We start from the raw sequence: 23723 nt of genomic DNA, 5'->3' as shown, positions 1-23723 counted from the left end.
ATTTAATGCTTGAATGTTTAAAAGAATAATTTTTTTTCATCATATCTTTGTAGCAGAATAATTAAAACGGTATGGTATTCATGCTGGAGATCATAGTAGAATAAAATTTCGCCACAATTAAGCGATTGTTTAAGTTTAAATATCAAAGAATGACTCAAGTTTCGTCAAATATGAAGCACTTTGAACCGAATTTAATTTTTTAATACACTCTTTTAAGGAAGCTTGACTGTAGTTCAAGACAACTAACAAATACTGGCACAGATTTTATTTTAGCAAAAGCGCTTTCAGCGATTGTATACCATAATTTTCTTCAGTTACAATTATTTACGTAGATTTTATTTAAGCAGAAGCATATTCAACGATTGGACATTATCATCTTCTTGCAGCTGAAGAAAGCGATAGTGTTCAATCACTGAAAGCGCTTCTGGCAGAATAAAATCCATGTCAATTTACTTTGCTTTTCTTTCCTAATCGGCATTCTTTCCCATTTGACTCTAATATTTCAAAGGTAGCTTACCTGTGAAGAAGAGAGCACCAAAACCACTCTTTTGCACGGAGTTATCGGAGCTGAATTCGATACGGAGGGAGTTCCCTTCCGACGTGATAAGAGGGGGTAACCCTGAGCCACAGAATACGCCATGCTTTCGAACTTCATCATCGGCCATCTTGCTTCGAATGTCCACGCTATCATATTCACAGTCTTGCTACAATGGAATTTTACGTATCAGAAGACACCGTAATAACAGAACTTTCTTTTTATTGATATATCAACTGATTAAAATACATAACTATGATCAAATATAGGATTTTCTGTTAATTAATCCAATTAGCTTACTAGTTAGTCATTACAATCACTTCTACTTTCGTAAAAATCCACCAGGATTCAAATTAATTAATGTATATAACCGCAGAATTCTTGAATGATAAAGAGATTTTAGCAGCTATTGCTGAGTAGATACTCTGTAGATCCCTGCTACTGACTTGATTTATCAGCTTCATCTTCGCTAGCCGCATTTGCTTCGTGAATATTAAGGCGTAATCAAAATTTATAGAGGCGTGTGTTACTTTATATTTAATACTAATTTATTCCATCGAAGCATCTGTTCTACGTTTTCAACAAGTAGTGGCTATTAAGTTTCTATTCTTGTATGGTTTGTATAACTGTCAGGTTAACGTGCTAACAACCAGCTTTATTTTAAAACTTTATCTGAGTTCGTGTTTAGTGCACTTAGAAGATACGACAGGACTTTTAGTAGTCTGGGTCTATCTGCGCTGTTCTAGGAGTTAACAGTTAAAGAACCATACACAGGCTTAATTCTTTTGCATAGCGCGGGCTCGTAAAGAGATAATACAACCTACCTGAATAGTTTTCCAAGACACCCCGTCTCAGGGGGGGTCACCCCGTCTCAGAACTTCTTCAACGGGAACATAATTTTTCAAAATATGGCTGTTTACAAAACAGCTTATTTGCAACCTAATGATAAATTTATAACCTTACTGATGATTTTGAAACGAAATCTGTTTATTTTTATTTTAAAATTCAATTTGAATAAGTTATATTAAATTATTTTAAAACTTAATTTCAACTGAATTATTACAGAATGAATTTGTCAAAGTTTATTTAAATACGCAACATAGAACCAGTCATTTTCATAGAATTTTTTAATATACTTTCATCAAATCTTTCAATAATTAAAGATTTTATTCATTAATTAAAAATATTTTTTATTAATTTTGTAACAAAAAGGTTATCTAACATCTCTGAAATGAACGATACAATTTTAAAATATGTTTTCATTTATGGAAGAATTTTATAAAAAAAAAGGTTATCTAATATCTCTGATAAGGACGATACCATTTTAAAAGAGATAGAAAAGGTAAAATATTGAATTAAATTCTTTTTTTGAATTATCTCCGTTCTAAAATGTTGTGCTTTCCATTGTACCTATTTATTGTAAAAGAAAAATGGAAGGAAGTTTTAGTGGGATATGCAAATATTTTTCGTCAATGAACTTTTCTGCTAAGATATAAAAATAAGAAGTTAACTCGTGAGTGAACGTGTTTGCTGCTTAATCATTAGTTCGGAGATTAAATTCACATTTTCCCTGCTGGTAATGAATGGGCTAAATTAGCATACAGACCAGCAATCCTTCTGAAATTCAGCAACGCCCCAAAACTCGAAACATATGCCAGTTTTTTGGCTGAAATAATCAAATGATTGCATGTAAGATATACGGAAAACTGGCTATCATAAATCTTATATTTTTACCAGATTCTACAGAGGCCGTTCGCACATTTTTTAGACAGTTTTGGTAAGCGGTAATAAAAAATCGTTTGCTACAAAAGAAGTAATTGCAATTGTGTTATGTTTTTAATTGCAAGTCAAAATTATCGTCTGTGGCTTGAAAATTTTGTTTTTATTCAAAATGGCGAATTTAACAAAGCAGTGGTTCGAAGACTACATTTACGCTCTTTCCGAAGAGAAATATGCATACTCCGTTATCCGAAAACAATGTGAAAGTCATGGTTTTGTGATATCTAAAGCGTCGATAGGTAATATCATCAACAAGAAAGGAAACAAGCGTCAAATTGGAGCCTCAAGTGGGACAAAAATTCCAAATAAGTATCCAAGGGAAAAACGGACATCTTTCGACTATTGCAAAGGTATCCCCCTAGCCAAAGGACAGTTGCAAAATCATTAAAATGCTCAGTGTCCACTGTAAACAAAATGATAAACGTTGATTTATATCTTAAGAAAGCGAAAAAACGCAATGTGCATCGTCTTCTTCCAAAGCATATCGCTCAACGCAGGACACGCTGCAGAATTCTATACGAGAAACACGTATCCAAAGAAAAATGGAAAACAGTTGTCACAGTAGATGAAGTATGGGTGCATTTAAATGATTGCAACAAAAACAGAGCCATTTATTATCATAAAAGGGGAGGAAAAAATTTAAGTACATGGTTTATAGAATCGAAAGAAAGTTTTTCTAAGGGATTCATGATTGTTGCTGGTTTTTCTTATAATGGCAAGTTAAAAATAAAGAGAGTGCAAAAAATGTCAAGATTAACTCCAAATACTATCAGGAACATATTTTATCGTCAATTTTTCTGAATGAAATACCATCGCTTTACCCACAGTGCCATCAATCTGTGAGACTCCGTCAGGACAAAGCTAGTAGCACACATCAAAATCCACTGTAAATTTCCTTAAAAAAATGGAACAAAAAACTGGTATCAAGGCCATACTCTTCACTGATATACCTACTAAATCTCCCGATGTGTCATCTATGGATTTTTGTGCTTTCGGACTTTTAAAAACTGCATTATCCAAACGTTATCCCCAAACCCTAACAGGACTCTGGAAAGCTGTCCGGGAGGAATGGGATAGAATACCTCTTCTGCCACTTCAAAAGGCATTATTATCCTGGAAATTGTGGAGTCGAAAGATAGTTCAGAATAAGGGATGTCAAATAGAACATTTAAAACACAAGAATTTTATGTAATTTAGTTTTGTTAATACAATATACATCGTCTAAAAAATGTGTGAACAGACTCTGTAGCGGGAAAAACGAAAATCTGTACAAGAAACATTAAGTAAATTTTGTGCGTATTGAAGTAACTAAAGAAATAATACACAGTTTTGACAAACATTGCCTATTTTGAGGTTATCCTCAGGCACTAAGCGTTTGAAGGTAACCTTAAAACTATACATAATCTGTTGTACTTAGTTTAAACTACGATTTTACACATACGTACATTGTTACCCTCGAGGTCAAAGTGCGTGAAGTTGAGAGTGATTCTGTACTGAGGTGGAGCTATGATCTCCCATATGCAGATCTTATTAGGTGGATATAAATCAGGAAAGGAAGGACTGATAATGGTTCCATTCGTCTCTTCAATAACACCGCCACAAGCATCTGTAAAGGAAGCAATAGTAAAAAATTATAATAAAAAATGACGAACTGTTTTATATATAAAATATAAAATAGTTCCTTGACATTACAAATTAGTAGCTATCAAGTCAGCTCAGGAAGACGCCTCAATGATTTCTTGTTTTCTTAATTCTTTCCATTCAGTGTAATATAATTCATCATTTATGTTCCAAAAAAAGTACCTCAAAAACTTTGGGTTTAAAGATTTTTCAGAGTTTCTATTGCAGTGAAAGTAATAAACATTCGCAGGTTCTACAAGAAAGAATGAAAAAAAGTATTTCTGAAAATTTTCTTAATCAAACAAATGTAGGAGGAAATTAATTACAGAATAATTGCAGAATTAAACACAGAAATTAATTAATTAATTAATTACTATCTCTCAAAGTAAACAATTTTTACTTCTTTGTACGAAGTAAATGAACTATTGTAACCGAGAAAAATGTCGGATATAATATTTCAGCGATTGTGTGATACTTGATCTGTTTTATATGTTTGGATTGATCCTTCGAATAATGCCATATGTAATAACAACATAGTTCAATGGAAAACTTCTCTTTGAGCGTTTCCTAGAATCTATTTGGATGATCCTTTTGGCGTGACATCTGTACAGACGTGACATCAGCCCCAGATGGGTCTCGCGTAAGTGAGAATAGGCCTTATGATAGATTTATAAAGCAAGATCTTGTTATCAAGTGACAGATCGCTATTTTTAACGAAAAAGGTTGGCTTTGACAGCTTCCGCATTCGCAATAATTTTTTGAATGTGAAGTTGCCAAGTTAATTTTGAGTCTAGTAAAACACCAAGGTATTTGTAAGTAGTAACCCAGGGAATAGGTTTACCGAAGAAAATTAGATTATCTAAACGAGGGATGTTTCTTCGGATGAATAAAGTGGCAGCACATTTAGCGACATTAATTTTGATTTTATACAGTCCGATCCAGAGTTCTAAGGCTGAAAGGTAACTCTGTAATGTAGAGATTACCGTGGTGATGTTGGTATGTTGAGTTAGGATGGCCGTATCGTCTGCATATAAAGCTAAATCGATACTAGGATATGCGGAAGCTGTACGTATGAACACAATAAAGGACGTGTTAGAGCAACATTCACTTTACTATCTCACCACCAGATGGCTGCACTATGCAGGAAGCAGTCTATTCACAGTTTTGAATATGGCTTGCCTGCTAGCATGAAATTGTGGGAAATAATAATAACAAATTATAAAATAATGATTAATTAGAAAGAAAAAATACTGGTTGATCGTAGATATTGCAAACTGATTTTTTAAAGTGTTTTTTGTAATTTTTGTTATTGTTTCTTTGATTGCCTAAGTTCCTAATTTTTCTCTTGTGTTTTCTTAACTGCAATTCAACTGTAACCTGATGTACTGATCACCATGTGCTCGACCAGCAGTGGAAATAAAGTGTGTGTTTTGTTCACGTGCTGTCTTTGATGAAATTATTAGTATCCAAACGGGCTAAGTAATATCTTATTCTTTTTTATTGTCAATCCGTGGACATGTGAGCAAACGACGTGATATGCCCAAGCATATTATTTTGCATAGCACTTGTGCGAAAAGCTGATACTTTCCAGATTGAGCTGAACGCGTGTAACTATATGTGGTGACCCTTAGGACTCTCTTCTGGAACATTTCGTTCATCATGCCTGACGAACAGCCTTCCATGGTCGAGGATAAGGCCGAGGCTAACAGAGTTAGCTTCCACCGGAGAGTAAAGATACCTCCTTTCTGGGTTGACAAACGAGAAATCTGGTTCTACCAAGTTGAAGCCCAGTTCGCCATTAGCGGAATAACCAGCGAGGAGACGAAGTTCAATTACCTCGTGGCTCAGCTCGAACCACGATTTATTGAAAATATTTGGGACATAATAAAGGATGCCGGAACCAATAAATATTCTGCTGCTAAAGCGCGTTTGATGCAGACGTTTAAAGAAAGTGAAAATCTCAAAATCAAACGTCTCCTTACGGGGTTAGAACTGGGTGATATGAAACCCAGCTAACTACTGCGCAGAATGAGATCGCTCGGTGACACGGATGATATTTCCGACAAAGTGCTACGAACTCTTTGGCTTGAAAAAATGCCCGATGCCGTGAAACATGTGCTGATTGTAAGTGATGAGAACTTGGAAAAATTAGCTACGATGGCAGACAAAATATTAGAAATGCAACCACGAGCGGAACTTGCCAGTGTTAACAAGAATACCGTTCCTGTGGAAGAGCTGTTAAATAAGATTTCTGCTTTAGAACTTCAAATAGCGAATATGACTGCTCGTAACTCCCGATCACGATATCGGAGTCCCAGTGGAAATCGCAGTACGAGTCACAACAGATCTAGGAAAAGGTTCAACCCAAATGGTAAATACTGCTATTACCACTTCAAGTTTGGCAAGAAGTGCTTCCCAGAAAAGTGCAAAGAACCTTGCAGCTGGAAACAATCGGAAAACATGAACCAGCAGTAGAATCGGCGGCAAGTCCTGTTGCAATGAGTCCCGATTGCCGCAAATTCCGATTATTTGTGAAGGACAGAAAACGGGTTTACGGTTTTTAGTAGATAGCGGTGCTGACGTATCTCTCATTCCAGCAAATTTAAAAGCTGAAAAACCTTGCTCCTACACATTGTACCCAGCTAATGGAACTGAAATTCCAACTTTTGGATTAAAAACTTTAACTCTCGATCTAGGACTACGACGCCAGTTCCAGTGGCCTTTTGTGGTAGCCAAGGTAAGTAAAGGGATTATTGGTGATGACTTTTTAAATAGATTTCACCTTCTGATTGATATTCACAAAAGAAAATTGATTGATGGTATTACCCGGTTATATGTCAACAGTGATATTTTGTCTATAACTGATGAGCACTGCATTAGCACTTTTGATCAGTCTTCAGAATTTTCTGATTTACTTCAATTATATCCGGGTATCACAAAACCTAATATTTTGAGTACCTCTGTTAAGCATGATGATGTCCAGCATTACATTACTACCAAAGGACCACCTGTTCACTCTCGTGCACGACAACTAGATCCTGCAAAATTGGCATTAGCCAAGCAGGAATTCCAATTTATGTTGGACAATAACATAATTCGACCATCAAAATCTCAGTGGGCTAGTACACTGCACCTAGTTAACAAGAAAGATGGCACGCTACGTCCCTGTGGTGATTATCGGCGATTAAACGAGCAAACTATTCCTGATCGATATCCCATCCCTCGAATAGAGGATTTCAACCTGATCTTGCAAAATAATCTTTTCTAAAATTGATCTTGTCAAGGCTTATTATCAAATACCTATTGCGGAAGAAGATAAGCCCAAAACTGCCATCATTACGCCATTTGGTCTATATGAATTCAATGTTATGAGTTTTGGCCTACGAAATGCCCCATCTACATTTCAACGTTTTATAAATGACGTTTTTCATGGCCTGAACTTTTTATTTCAATATTTAGATGATGTGCTAGTGGCTTCCTCATCAAAAGAAGAACACAAAGAGCACCTTAAGTTAGTTTTTGAGAGGCTGAATACTTATGGTCTTCGTATTAACGTAGCAAAATCCATAATGGGTGTTGACCAAATAGAATTCTTGGGATACCCCATCACAGCCAAAGGATCACAACCTCTCCCTGCGAAAGTTCAAGGGATCTTGGATTACAAGTTACCAAAAACCTTGCATTACCTACGTACATTTCTAGGCATGTTGAATTTTTACCGCAGGTATTTGAAAGATGCTGCAAAAACACAAGCACTGCTACATGAAATGCTGAAAGGTGCCAAAAAGAAAGACAGGAGGCCAGTAGGACAGATGAAAGATTCAAAAAGGATTTTTTTCGTGATGTTTGTACGTACGTATATGCTGCTAACTACGTCGTTACCTAAAACGCGATAGTCTGCATTAAATTTTTGGGTACGCATTGCGTCCATGATCATGCGTGACTAAAAATAAATTTTCGATAATCAGTTCGTGTCCCGCAATAAAAATTATATTCAATTCGGTCGTGTCTGTCTACAAGTCTCTTCTTCTCATGTCATCTTTCTGACTACACCATAAAGTCTTTCCAAGTCGCAACGCAGAGAAATTTCATCAGTCAGTTGTAACTTACTCCAAGTCATCTTATTACCATCTTGTATATATGTTACCGTGAAAGACCGAAATTGGAAAACGTCGACTTTCACCGGAGAATGTTAACATTCACCAAATACGTTGGTGAAAGACCGAAATTGGAAAACGTCGACTTTCACCGGAGAATGTTAACATTCACCAAATACGTTGGTGAAAGACCGAAATTGGAAAACGTCGACTTTCACCGGAGAATGTTAACATTCACCAAATACGTTGGTGAAAGATCGAATATTGCACTACATTCTTGTATATTCGGAACCTCACCGGTGTATGCCGACAATCACAGATATGCTCTGGTGTAAGTCGAAAAGAGAGGTCATAAAGTGCCATAATAGTTTAAGTTTTTGAAATAAATAAGATTTGAATCACATAATTTAGTAAGTTTTTTATTACTGTTATTTTATTTTCTCATTTAGAACGTACTGTATAATTAAGTAAGTTTTTAACTTCTATTATTTTCCTTTCTCATTTTGAATGTATTGTGTGTTTTAGGTTCTCATGTTCTTACGTTCTTATTTCAAGTTTCAAGTGCGTTTATTCGCGACTGAATTACGGAGAAGAAAATATAATATTGTTATATGTTCAACATTCACCATTAGTACATGGTGAATGTCGACATTGACCGGTGTAAGTCAGAAATAAGAGTATTTGGAAAATATTTCGGACATACATCAAGAGACTATATGAATGTTGACATTCACCGGTGAAAGTCGACATTCTCCAGATTTCGGTCTTTCATCCTAACCTATATACCCGGCTTTTGATTTCGTAGTCGTTGGTTGTAGGCATATATTTCCAATAGCAGAAGTGTTTTAAATGATGTTCTACAAATAAACGAAGTATAACTATATAATATTAGTTTATATATGCGATTAATCTAACGATAAATATCTAATAATATTTAATACCAATTTCTTGTTAATCTAACAATTTTTAATATCAGTTTATTGTTGCAGCAAAAATGCCCATAATTCATCAGGCTGTACAAGGAACTCATGTGGTACCCATATCAGAGTTTTCCATTAAAACTAAACCTAACTTAAATTTGATATTTTAAACTCATTAAAAGTTACTATGTTTAAACTAATGTCTTAAATAGTCGCGACTTTATGATTCCTGTAAACAGTTAAGCTAAGCTTCCTGTCTTTCCTTTGGTTCACGTCACATATATTCGATAAAGTTAGGAGGTTAAAGAGATTAAAAAACGCGAAAGATAATTTAAAAACTAGACAGGTTAACCGCAATTCATGTCTTTCGAACATCGCGTTTCGAAGTGTTTTGAAATCTACACCAGTTTGTATTGGTCGGAAGCCGCAGTGTTCCTGTTTGTCTTAACGGTCGTTAGAAACTTCAAATGCTTAGTTGATAGGAACAATAGATGTTGCGTTTGTGAAATACTTGTTCTTTGTAATTTATAATATTAAAAGGCTGATCACCTAAATTTTGCTAATATATTGCCGACAAGTCAATCATTCATTTTGTTTCATATATTCCAGTTTTAACTGTAGCCCAAGAGGAAAGGAAAAATGAAGTGTTCTTGAGTTTTAATCTGCTTATGTGTGCAAGGTCGATGGTACTCCCCAGGAGCAAAAACTACGATACTAACTGATACATACTTTACTGAAGATATTTAATAGCTACTAAATATCTTTAGATGGGCATACGTATAAAATTGCTTAAATAGCAGTGTTATAAATCTAAAGTGCAGCTCTCATCAGTATAGTGATTGCCGATGTTTCTGATGTATTGTTGGAGATTGCCGCCGATGTTGCTGATGTATTGTTGGAGATTGCCGATGTTTCTGATGTTTTGTTGGAGATTGCTGATGTTGCTGATGTATTGTTGGAGATTGCCGATGTTGCTGATGTATTGTTGGAGATTGCGGATGTTTCTGATGTATTGTTGGAGATTGCCTATGTTGCTGATGTATTGTATTCCGGAGAAAGCTTGGATTTTTATCTGTGCGGCATGGAGGTACTTAATATGCTAGAGATCCAATAGCCCTTTCGAAAGGTTCTGTGTTAGAGAAAGATGGGTGGGAGACCTAAGGATCAGTTCTCCATTTATGCTAAAACAGAACTTCTTCTTTCTTTTTTATTCTTCTTTCTCAGGGTGCAGTTCGGTCGACTTCTGTGTTCTCTGTGTCTTGGTGGTAAAACAACTAAGTTAGCCATTTCCAACGAATGCATTAAGTTTGTTCGGACATTTGAAACAACAACAAAATACGTTTAAAGTTTATAAAATTAATTTTTCGTTCAGCGTCTATTCAGTATCAAGGACTTTTGACATTAAACAAAAAAATGTAATTAGTTACCATTACATCAAAGCTATCTCCTTCGTTTTAATGAGGAATATTTTATTATTTTACATCAAAAACTTCAATTCATGAGAATCGTAAATTCGAAGAAATATTTAAGAGCTATCCTTCTGCTACTTAGGAACTGCATTTTAAGCTTAATGATAACGAGAACGCGTTCCAGATTCCTTCGATATTACGTTCCAGAAATAATTAAAACTATATTTTATTAAATTTTGCTTCTGAACATGCCCATACTATTGTTATTCTCTTCTTTAAACTTTGCAGAATAAAAATATCAACTCCCTGAATAAAATGTATTCCGTGTTTGGAACACATTTCTTTCAAAGCACATTATTTTTAGGTTAATGATGGTTTTAGCTACTAATTAGTAGTAATGATGATTATTTTTTACCACTAATTAATAGCTGAAAGAGAGTTCGATTTCAAAACCTGTAACTGATCATTATTTAACGTAGAGGGAAATTCTAGACATTAAAGTTTTCTTCCGCTTCGAATTTTTAATTTTATCTTAGTTTAATAAGAGGAAATGATAAGAAATTATTAAATTTTCAAGAGTTGCACGACAATGGATATTACTAATTGGAAAAATGAAATTTTTTATTCAGAGTTCGTTACTGGTGCTAAACAAAGGATGCCAATTGTGTTCATATTCGCCTTTAATTAGGCTGCTGCAGTACATAAAACATATATCAACATAAATAAACGGAAAGAAGTATCTTATACTGATGAGAGCGTCTAGTTGTTGTTTCAGTTAATGAATTAAAAAAGCTATATTATCGCGCTTAGCAAATATCCTGATATATACAAATATAAAACAGGATATTTAACATATTATTTGACGTAACAAGTACAAATTATACTTAATCATTATCTTCAAATTATCATTACACAGAATACAACTGTCGTAATGGCATATACTTAGTTGGGATGTACAGTATGTAACCCCTCCCCCCAAAATAATGGCACAGTTCCATATCTTTCGTTCTACTGAGCCGATTGCCGAAATTTAATTTGAATTTCTGATGTCTCTCTCGAAAGCGCACAAAATTGGAAATTTTTATAAACGACATACCATTTTTTTAATATTTCGATTTTAGAACTCAGATTATGCCTAAATATTAAATTTTACAATATTTGGTGAGAAATTTACCGAGAAATTTAAAAAATTATGTTGGAGTCCTTTTTTTTCAGTTTGCGCCGAGAATAATTCACTTGGCGAAATTCTTAATTTATGGTAACCTAAATTAATGGTCGTTTTCCTTTCATTGTGTACAAACGGTAAAAATAATTTAATGTTGGTTTAATGGTAGTTAAAATTAATTTAATGTAATTTAATTTTAACTTAATTTATGGTCGCTTTCCTTTCATTGTGTACAAACGGTAAAAAGGTGTATCGTTCATTCTTTCAAATTACTTTAACAAAGTGCGTAAACCACATTTGGCGTTATTATCGCTTATAAAAAATATGGCAAATTTTAAAACGCTCCAGTATGTAAATTCGTGTATATGTTCTCCATGACGTTTGGGAAACTTCGGAATATTTCGTCTGGTCACCAGGGTGCTAAAAGAATTTGTAATTGTAACTTCCGATTGAGGGATTTGCGTCACTAAGCTCACATGAAGAGCTAAAACAAAATATTTATTTTATTATACTAAAAAATCTTTAAATGCACTAAAGTATCAGAATAAATATAAAGCTACAGTATTGTGCTACTACACAATGTTCATAGTTGAAAGTAGAAAACTTTGGCTTGCTTTGGGAGTATAAACTAACTCCAAACTACTAATAGACGTAAAGCGAATTACCGCTGTGCCTGAAGTACTACAGAGACCTGAAAAGGTTTAAACAGCCTTTTTTAGTTTGAACATTAATGGAATTAACCACAAATTGTAGCAATTTACAATCAATCAAATTAAGATTTAAAAGATAGACTAGTAGTCAATGGCCACATAATTAAGTTAAATTCAGGTTGATTCAAAAGCTCTGATCATAAACTCAAACCTAAATGTCGGCATCTATAATACAAAGCCAAAGAATTACAAACTTATTAGAATTGGCTGGAACTACGAAACGCGTCCGTGGCAGGCAGAAACACGTTCTGTCTTATCTAAAATCCTCAGCTTAAATACTGTGTACCCTCATTTATATTCTGGTGAGGAAATGGAAAGGAGAAGTTATAGTGGAAAACGGAAATGAAAAGAAAAGGCTGCATTTATAAATAGCTTGTTAATTTAAATAATAAAACTCACAACTGCACGTGTATATTGTTAATTGATTGCCAATAGATCAAAACAAAATAGATACTCAAAGGATTCTTCTTATAGAAAGTATTGTAAAACTTGCAAGAATTGTCATACATTGTATTGTACTTTATAAACTTCGGATTTATAACCTTGAGATTATGGTATTACCTGCACTTTTAGTAATAAATTTCATTATTATACAAGTATATTAGGGTAAAAGTTTTACAATTATATTTTAAAAGAATCTTAGATAGAATAATTAATTTTGCTTATAAATAACACCACACAACAACTAACGTCATTTCTTAGGAATGCTGAAATGGTTAGGAAATTACTGTGGTTGGTTATCAACTAAAGAATGAATTATTCAATAAAATGCTACCCAGTTGGTTCTGGCAGTAAATCTGGTCTGCATGAAATTGAAATCTTTCGCAATAAGATATCGAATGAGATACATACTGCACGTAGTAAAATAAATAAGTATATTATGATTAAAAAACTGATGCAATAAATAGTTTTACAAGAACAATGTTGCAAAAGGATATTAAACTGCACTTAAATCACTACTAAAGCACGTATTCGTAAACAGCCGTCCACCAGCGGCGGAGCGGTAAAGTCTCTGAACACTGGTAGTTTGGTTCGAGGTTCGAATCCCGCGAACGGGCTGGCTGTATGGGCGTTTTCGTGGTTTTCCCCATGTATAACGTGTATACGAACCAGTTTCCCTTAGAAAGTCCTCCACGAAGGCATCCCTTCCTTTAGGCAGATAGCCCTCGAGGCTTTGCCATAATCCCACACACACACATAAACAGCCATTAGTCGACGCCTGCTAAAAATTATTTCAGGAGATTTTGATGCATTAAAATGATATCTGTTGATATATAATCATTTCAAATAAGATCATCTTCGAATAGTAGTTATAATAGTTAACAATATTAATACTTTAATGTATGACGTTATTCATACTCTCAGATCTCCACTTCTGGATTTGCAGATCTTCAATTCGTATGCGAAGAGAAAAAAACGTTAAGCTTTCTCTCTACAATGTGTCTAGCAATTTTAATTTCCAATTAAGGCCAATTCTCTTTTTGATACTTTTTAATTTTATTATTTTATTTTGTTCAAATTAATTTCCTATTAAGGCCATTTTGCTCTTTGATTATTTTTAATTTTACTATTTTTATTATGTTCTGATTAAGATTTATTCAAAGCCTATAAATCACTACGAAATTATTCTTAAGTAATATATTAGAAAGAGATTTAAAGACTATTGTGATCATTTCTTTAATATATTTAAAGAATACACACATCCTGACACGACATTATTACAATAAAAGAGAATATATTAATATTTCAGTATTATATATAAATACGGAACATAGTGAATACTCATTATAAATATTACCAAACTTTCTGAAAAGTGACTTACTGATAATACCCATTATATAGAATGGGATTGAATTGATAATATCGATTAGATAGAATGGGACCTACTACACAATGGAACTGAATACTACAAAACTCATTCACTGATAATACCCATTATATACAATGGAACTGAATATAACGAAATGCGAGTCACTGATAATACCCATTATATATATATATATAATGGAAGTGAATACTACAAAAAGTGCCTCGCTGATAATACCCATTATTCAAAATGGAACTAAATTGATAATATCGGTTAGCTATAATGGGACAATGGAACTGAATACTACTAAAAGTGACTCAACTGATAATACTCATTACATAGAATGGAATCCATTCTATACAATGGAGTTGAATACTGAGAAAAGTGACTCCCTTGTCATATACATTACATAAAATGGGACCGAATTGATAATACCCATTTTATAGAAGAGGATTCATTATATAGAATGGAACTGAGTACTACCAAAAGTGACTTCCTGATAATATCCATTACATTTGAGAGATTGGAAATCTGCTGATGGAAAGGAAATTAGTAACCATTATTTATAAGGTCCTTTAACCATGCACAAACAATAAAGTGCAGAAGACATTTGGCATTGCTAGTTTGAACTGTAAAGATGCAAGTTCAAAATGTATGCTCTGTATTTTTAACATTAAGGATTAATTCTTAAGCTAATAGGGACATCTTAATTGTTTGATTCAAAATTGTTACAGGGTTTATGATAAAATCTGAATTTGAATAGACAAGATGACAGTCTCTTTTTAATTTTTATACTTTTTTATTTTTTAATGTTGAAAGATATTTGGGATATTTTTAATGGTTAATTCTACTTTGAGATATTAAACTACAATTTGAAGTTTTCAGATTGCAATTTCAAAAAAACACTTTTATTTCCTTGTACAATTAAGGAAGTACCTTAATTGCAAAACATTTCGGGTAGCATATTTCAATGAAATTGTGACCGCTCTTGAATCCATTTAAAAGACCTTTTTACGTGAGGTCTATACGTACGGCCACAATAAAGTATTTATTTTTCAAAACGGATAGTATTTATTTTTCAAAACGGATAGTATTTATTTTTCAAAACGGATTTTTCAAAATGGATATAAAGTGAATTCACAAGAGATTTTTTTCGTAACGCTTGTAGGTACATACCTTATGTATGTATTTCATACCTCCCTTTTTTACTGCAATCGGCAGTGCCAATAGAATATATATGTATATCCATACCCAAGTCCTCACTCGGCTTTTATTTTTGCAGCTATTGGTCGTACTCATATACTTCCAATTACAAATTGAATATGACGAAAATATTCGTATTTTGGCCATTTCAAGCGTTTAAAAAATTTAATTTTTGACAAATAATAAAAGCTAACTTTTAACGCGGTCTCCCGGTTCCTATAAGTACATTTGGGAAAGTTTTATTCTCGTGTGATTGAATGAGATTGAATTATGTTGTTCTCATATTCCGGTTAAGTTTTTTGTGCCTTTAGTGAATCTGCATATACTAGCTACAGAATTATCAACAGTTTAAAAGTTTGAGTTAAGCCTAGCGAGACCGCCATTTGTTTAAATTTGAAACTTTTAGCAGAATAGTGAATTAATCAGTTGATGCATCAACTTCGGTGTCTTCTTTGCTCAGTGTGATTAAAAGTTAACTTTCAGTTTTCCGCACCCAACTTTTTTTCTTTCTGCTCTAAATCGCTTGGTTTTCCGTATAGAAACTCTAATTTTAATTGTAAAAATTGCTTTTTAACTGTTTTTAACTGTATATGGTGTTTTAGGTTTTTCCGTATTGTGCAATTTTTAATGAAGATTCAGGTTTTATGTTTTTATGCCTTGCCGCGAAGTGAGAACCGAATTGATTGAAACAGACACTTGTCTCCAATGAAATTCGAGGAAATAAGCTTAATTGAAGTGCAGCCAAAAGTGCCTGCACAAGGAAGTCATGTGGTGTCCATATCAGATTAAAAAAAAATTATCAAACAATTACAGTTTTGACCAGTAAGTTATTCTGTGTAATCTCGCATATCTAAATTGAATACATGTGTTCAGAGGACGCAAATAAAAATAGTATAGTACAAATCTAACTAAGAAAAGAACTGAGTTTAAGCCTGTTTGACTGACCGAATGTTGCGGCCTTTAGCTCATTCTACCAGCAAGGAATTTACAGTGCTTTATATCAACTATACTATGGCATAAAAATTTATGCGCGTATACGGTTTGACTTTCAATTTAACAAACTGGAGTTTTTTTTTTTTTTTTTTTTTTTTTTAAGTTTGTTACATTTCGACCCATCTTGTAAAATCAAGCTTCATATTAAAGAATGAAAATTTAATAAATTATTTACGTAGATACAACACGCGATTCAAACAACAGGAGCAGATACAACAGCGTTGAGATTTAAAGCTTGATTAATAAAACATTTGAATTTTATCTGTGAAAAAATCTGATTAATGCATACCCTGTGAAGAACGTTGCTATAATATATCAATTAATAAAATCTGATTTGGACACTACATGACTTTCTTGTTCGATCTATTAAATTATACATATTTTTTGCTGCACTTCATTTAAACTATTTCCTTGGATTTCATTAAAAAAATATTTCTCATTCATTCAATTCAATTCTCATTCCACGGTAAGGCAAAAATATTTAAAAACTCAACGCATTTTCATTAAAAGTTATAAAATACAGAAAGAAAAGAAACCAATAAAACAGTTAAAAAACAATTTTTTCAATTAAAATTAGGATTTATACGCAAAAATAAGTAATTCGGCTAGCTGACAAGAAGGCAGATTTTTCGTGAACAAACTTGAAAGTTTATTTTTGGTCCAATTCTGCAAAAAGACATTGAACGTGCAGAAACTGATTTAATTTACTATTGTACTATTTCAAATGGAAACAAATTGCGGTTCGCTAAGTTTAACTTGCAACTTCAATTTTTAAACTGTTAATAATTCTACAACTATTGAATGCAGATTAACTAAAACCAGAGAAACCTTAACCGGAACATAACAACCACATAATTCAATCACCTTTAAAACATAAAATGTACAATTCATGAAAATATAAGAATTAAAAACTTAAGCTCACCCAGACGAGATTGGGAATATATATATATATATATACTATTGATGCAGCCGGATTACAACGAAAAAGAAAGATGTACAACTACATGTTATAGCAGTGTCACATACAAAATTTCAATGTTCTTGAGTTCTGCGAGATACATACATACACGTACCCACGCGCAGACGTCAAGGAAAAAAAATCTCTTTTGAATATACTTTAAATCCATTTTAAAAGCTTTCTTGTCAAAAGCAGTCTTTTATTCTGTCGATACGTACAAGATGTCCCGTAGAAACATCGTTCAAATGGTTTCGAGAGCGGTTGAAATGAATATTTTTGTCAAAAAATTATTCCCCGAAATTTTTCGCGATTACATTACTTCCTTTACTTTGTACGAGAAAGTAATTATTCCTTTTAAAAATGTACTTAAAAGTTTTCATAAATGTAATTCAAGTGTTTTTAAATAACGCAAAATTTCTTTGAATAACTCCAGATTCAAAGTACAGAATTCAGCATCCATTCCTGAACCGGAATATCCAGAAGTAAATCAATTGTAAAATAAATTTCGCCGTTCTGCAAACTTTAAATAGAATGCACTTGAAATAAATGTGCTTTCATCATTGCTCCTCAATAATCGATCATGCCATGTTTTCTTCTTTCTTAAATCGTACATAAGATAAAAATCCTATGTACTTTAAGCAATACTGATATTTAAATTCGATACATCGGATCTTTAATACGGCATTATGCATTCCGCTCTGTATCGTATAATACTCGTAAAAGTTTCCATGCAAAGAAATGGCAACGATTTGGGAAAGCGACAGCTATGAGTTGAAGAGATAAGAGAAAAATATTCCGTGGAAAGTTGTAGCTGAACATTCTGAAAATATATCGATTATGTCCATTAGCGGAATACCGAGACTGTTACAGAACCGCAAGATGAAGTGGTTATTTAAGATAATACATAAATACTGATAATTATGGTTTTATATTACCATAATTGCTCTTTTCATCTATATAATGCATTTTTTAGTAAAATGCTAAACAAGCTTATTCATTACAGGTTTATCGCTGACAAATAAATTACAATTTAATTGAAATAGATTTATAAAAATTATATATATGTATATATATATATATATATATATATATATATATAACAATCTACTGGGAAAACTACAAAATAAACTGTGAAAACCAAATAGTAAATTAAAACAAAATTTAAGGCCTAAACAACTGCATCACATTTGGTTAAATATATAAACTATATATATATATATATATATAATTTATTTCCTAAACAGTATTGATTAATTGATTATATTATCTCCTAAGTTTAATTAAAGTAGAATTATTTTAAAAGTGTGCATCCATACTGGTAAGTTATATTTTGAAAGATGTTTTGAAGTAATTTGAAAGCAAAATGTTAATAATGTTTTAACGGGGACTGGAGTTAAATCATCACGAAGAATAATATTACAATTGCAAAAGTAAAAATTAAAACATGTAATTATTGTCATTGATCGGAAATTAGTTGACTTTTCAAGGGGAACAAACCAACTCCCGTTCAATGATCAATAATTGATAAAAATACGTAAATATGAAAGTGTTTCATCTTTACTCGAGTTATAAGTTAAAGCCAAACCGGCAATTCTAATCAGGCCAAATATTTCCGCGAATAGTTGTTACTCAAAGAACTGATTCTCATGAAGCATTTTAGTCAATTCAATTTGGAGTAAAAATCAATTACTGTAGAGAAATCTTGTAAAACTCGAGTAATCGTCCCCGACACTATCATCTTTATGTATTTGAGTACTATATTATTTGTAGAAATTAAACATTGGAAATTGTCATTATGAAATCGAAATCAAAGTAAAGTTGAAATAAACATAGAAGATTAAGATTATAAAAAAGATAAATAATGCAAACTTTGCAAAAACAAATCAAAGAGAACATAAAAATAATATAAAAATAAAATAGAAAATAATATAAATAAGATCAGTGAATGTACATGAAGATATAAAGGCCAGAAAGGTATTAAGTAACTTACATTCTTTCTAGTGGGGGAGTTGGCAGTGTGTTCTCTTCGTGTCTGACTCAGAAGTGTAGGGTGTCCGAAAATTCTTAGCGGCAGTAGGGGCTTTGAATTATATCAGTCGGTAAGACTTGGGTGAAGAAATTTATGGTAGTGGGTGGGACTTGGAATTCTTGAGGGATGTATTTTGTGGAGTTCTTATCTGAGAGAGACCGTCTGTTAAGATTTTTTTAAAAATACTAGTGAATGGAAATTAATTAATTTCTGGCTAATTGTCGTGTCACAATGATTAAGAATTTAAGAAAGGAAAAAGGCATTTTCGCTATCCAAGAGCTAGTAGACAGTCTAAAGGCAGGAAATAGGCCCATTTTTTTAGTTACAGTATAGTAACAGTATATGTCTGAAGACAATTAGCTTTTTACAATATATACAATTGAGTAATTACACTATATACAAATCTTTCAACTGACAGTCATCCAACTTATACCGCCTTCTCAGGTTTAGGAATAAATTATCATATCCCTATCAGTTAAATGATTTAGAGTGAGTATTTAACGCCTGCTCTTTTAAGGCAATGGTTGATAAATTGAAAGGGAATTAAGATTATTTTTGAGAATTTTGATAAGGATCAAAATTTCGCGTTGTAAATCTATTGTATCTGTGCATATAGTTTTAATTCGTTGTATTTGATTAATTATAGTATTGTTAATTACTTTTTTGGATATGTTGGAGTTCCAATTTATTAATTTGTTAGTATTGAAATTGAAGTTTCTTGTTTTGTCAAAAAGTAAAATTTTTTTGTAGTTAATGATTTGAAGATCTAGAAAGTCTATGCTATTTTGTGAATTATTAGTTTTATTAAGTTTAAGACAATTCGGATAAATGTCGGAGTTTTCAATTTTACCAAAATTATTAATTGTAATAAGGTCATCAATAAATCTGTAGGTGTGTTTGTAGTAATTTAACTCTTGTGGTTGTAGATTTTTTTGGAAGTTAAATTCTTTGACAAATAAAAAGATATTACAGTAGCAAGATAACATGAATTAGAGAGACCTTAGCGGTCAAAAATTTTGTGCATTGAGCTTAAAAAATTTATTAAAATTTTAGAAGAGGAAAGTTTAAAAGCTTATGCTAAAAAATACATTTGACTCTATAGTTCTTTAGTAAAAATGTTTCAAAATCAAAAAGGGGTGAGAAAAATTAATAAATGTTAACGTACAAATAATTTAAAAGGACTCTTGTAAAAATTAAACATATTTCAAACACACATGATATGAACTATATATATAAAGTTTATATATATGTATATAAACTTTAAGATAGATAAAGGAAAAAAATAAAAGCAATGGAATAAATAATCATGGACCAAGTACCAGTAAGGTATGCTGCGCCCCCCCCGAAAAAAAGGGGGGGAGGGGGAACAGTTCATCTCCCGTTCTACTTGGCCAATTGACGAAATTCAAACTGCGTTTTTCATTTCTCGAAACCGCGACTTAGGCTATATATCAGATATATATACAGCGTCATTCTAACATAGGTATTTCGACACAAAATCGGCTTTTTCTGAAATGATATGTTATTTTTTGCCATATTTCGTTTCTACGACTGAAATTATGCCTAAATATTAAATTTTGTAAAATTTACGGAGAAATTAAAAAATTTAAATTCACGTATTTTTTTTCAGTTTTCGCCAAGAAAAATTTATTTGGCGAACTTCTTAATTTCTAGCAAAGTATTTTCCTTTTCCTTTTTTTCATTATAGACTAATGAGGGAAAAAGTCATCATTTATACTTTCAAATAACAATGTTTGTAAACCATATTAGGCGCTGTTATCGTTCAAAAAAAAAAAAAAAAAAAAAAAAAAAAAAAAAAAAAGATGCCAAATTTCAAAACGCTCCAATATGTAAATTCATGTATATCTTAAAAAAATTTTATCATCCATCAAAATATAAAGCTCAAAACACAGTAAAGAAAGTTTCTGGCTGATAAAGGAACGTTATCTAGATTTTCAACTTCGTTAAACTGGTCGATTCACCAGGTTTTTCTGAAGCTTGGAAAAACGGTTTATTTGTACACGGCTGACCTAATAAAATTGGAAGAGAATATAACAATCTACGTTGTAAATTTAGGCCAGAAATTAACCTTAGTTTGGAGTACATGCTTTCAAGAAAAATAGATCCTGCATAATTTTTGTTGTTTATGAGAAGAGAGGCTTGTGTCTGATCTTTCTTGAAATCAATAGAACTGTTCAAGTTCCAAGCCAAACTAAGGTTGCTCTTTTGTCAAATTTAAAATCTTTGACTAAACTATTGAAACATCGAAGTTGTTTTGTGACTTAATACCTCATTTAATTGCGTTTTTCTTTCATTTTGCAATTTTTATAGTCTATTTGGAATTTATCTGTTGAATTAAAAAATCATTTCTATAACATCATGATCATAACAACTGAATATTTGAGCAGCACGTGATGTATTTTCTATACTTTCTTATACAATCTGATAGGACTTTAGTAATTCGAAATCATTGGTCGAATGATAACATGAACGGCGAGCATATTAATCGGGCATCTTCTGTATGGCGAAAAAATTGACTCTTGAGTCCATAATTCTGAAAAATGCCTTGCCGTCAACGGTGCTCTGGTTAAATCCGCAACCTGATCATAATTTAACCAGTTTAGTTCATAATTAATTCTAAAATTCTAAAATAAACTATACAAACTGGAATTCTAATCCCTTCAAATTGGAACAAATTGATGACATTGAAATAAGGCTTAAGGATCATTTTAAGCGCACATAAAGATCCAATTAAAAAGAATGCATCGAGATTAAGCTAAGATAAAATAATCCAAACTGCATTAAACAAAAGAGTACAGCAGAAATGGAAGCTGAACAATAAAAACTAATGACGAAGAAACGAGCTCTTTTTTCTTCTGAAAAATAATCTCCTCTAATGAAGCTGAAACATCAAATGATAAAAGTAAGTACTCCGATGGGGAAATGGCAAAATAATGACGATTTTTGATCAGGAGTTTTTGAACATTTTTTTTATTTAAATAATAACGACTTCAAAAGTCTACGCAGTCCCTCATTGATAAAAAGGATTATATTTCTGATTGGAATAATGCCAGAATACCTCATCATGACATCAATTTCGGACATAAATGTTAAATTTTTGGAGTTCTGGAAACTCATTTGCTCAGAGTACTAATTTTTCAACTTTTTGTATGCAAAAACTTTAACCGTTCTTCTGTTTTTGATCATTTCTTGTCTCCTTTATAATAAATTCGTTATATCTCCGATTTTATTTATTTATTTAATTCATTTATTTTATTTTTTTTTTTTGTACATTTTCAGTTTCGTTCTCATTTCTGAGTGCTCTCTCTTGGTTCTTTCTCAAACTCTAATTACGGATATTTCTATCTTTCTATTCCATTTAAAATGTTCAGTTCATTTAGTTTTAAGAATTTTTCTCTTTTTATATTTAAATTTTTCTTTCTCAGGCATATATTTTTCAAACTTTGTATTTATTTTTCTGCGCATTTGCGTTTTAAATTTTAACGTCTGATTTCAAAACTTCCATTTTATCTAGTCTGCGCATGTTTTCTTTTTTAGGAGGTGGATTTATGATTTTTTTCTACGATTGAAAAATATGTATTTCTTAAATATCATGATTTGAATTGATTTCTTCGCTAGGTGATCTCAGAATATAAAGTAAAAAAATACGACAGTAAACTGAAATAGAAACGTGTTTTACTATTCTATTGCTGATTCATGCACTTATATATAAACCTCCTAATTTAAAAAAAATTTAAATTATCTCCTACAGGCTCATATAAATGTTTTTTAAAACGCATGCGCATTAAAGTGTCAACACTTTAAAAAATGCTGCTGTATCTAGAAATGTATTAATACCGGACTTTTATTTCTTAGTGATAAGCTATTTATAATACAGCAGGACTACAATTATCCGAATCCATTGGGACCGGACACCATTCGGATAATCAAAAATTCGGATAATTGGATTTTTTCTGCAGAAAAGGTCTATGTACACTTTAATTAACTACTTTATATACTGTATGTTGAAAATGGGAGGAAAAAAAACTATTTTTACAGAAAAAGAGGTTTTAATTAATTAAAATGAAAAAGCAACACTTTTACGTACATGTTATATAGCATACTGTACAGTATACTTACAAGTGCTTACAAAGTCATTGCTTGTTGAGCATCTCGCTCAAAGTAGTTTGACAGTCTCCATACGTTTCCGGGCAACCAAGTCGCGCACCCGCTTGTTAATGAGAAGTTGCATGTGGTCACATTCGGGCTGACGCTCCATCCACTTCAACGCAGTTCCAAGACCGGCAAATTCTTCACTAGCTGATGGTTCGTGGCTGCTTCAACCTCAACATTAAGGTCATCTTCTCTCGCAGTTTCAATAAGTTCATCATTTAGAATTTGAAACCCAGGGTACGACGAATCACACACCATCCATTCTGATGTATCCTCAGTACTAAGTTTTGAACATCCAGAAATTTTAAAAGGAAAATTTCTTAAT

General features: G+C 32.3%; 1 protein-coding gene across 1 annotated transcript in view; it reads right to left on the bottom strand.

Moving 5' to 3' along the window:
• Positions 1-23723, bottom strand: part of LOC118200447 (protein tolkin-like) — a 584765-nt gene that overhangs the window by 38940 nt on the left and 522102 nt on the right. Inside the window, exons 13-14 of the mRNA XM_085819846.1 lie at positions 3760-3920; positions 518-704 (exon numbers count right to left, since the gene is read on the bottom strand). Of these exons, the coding sequence (XP_085675972.1) occupies positions 518-704; positions 3760-3920 (348 nt within the window). The remainder of the gene's footprint in view (positions 1-517; positions 705-3759; positions 3921-23723) is intronic.

The sequence above is a fragment of the Stegodyphus dumicola genome, chromosome 7 (genome assembly GCF_044657685.1).
Source record: "Stegodyphus dumicola isolate Sdum_Otavi_A_Nest chromosome 7, ASM4465768v1".
NCBI classification, from domain to species: domain Eukaryota; kingdom Metazoa; phylum Arthropoda; class Arachnida; order Araneae; family Eresidae; genus Stegodyphus; species Stegodyphus dumicola.
Note: the sequence above shows the minus strand (reverse complement) of the source record. Positions and strands in the feature narration are given on the sequence as shown.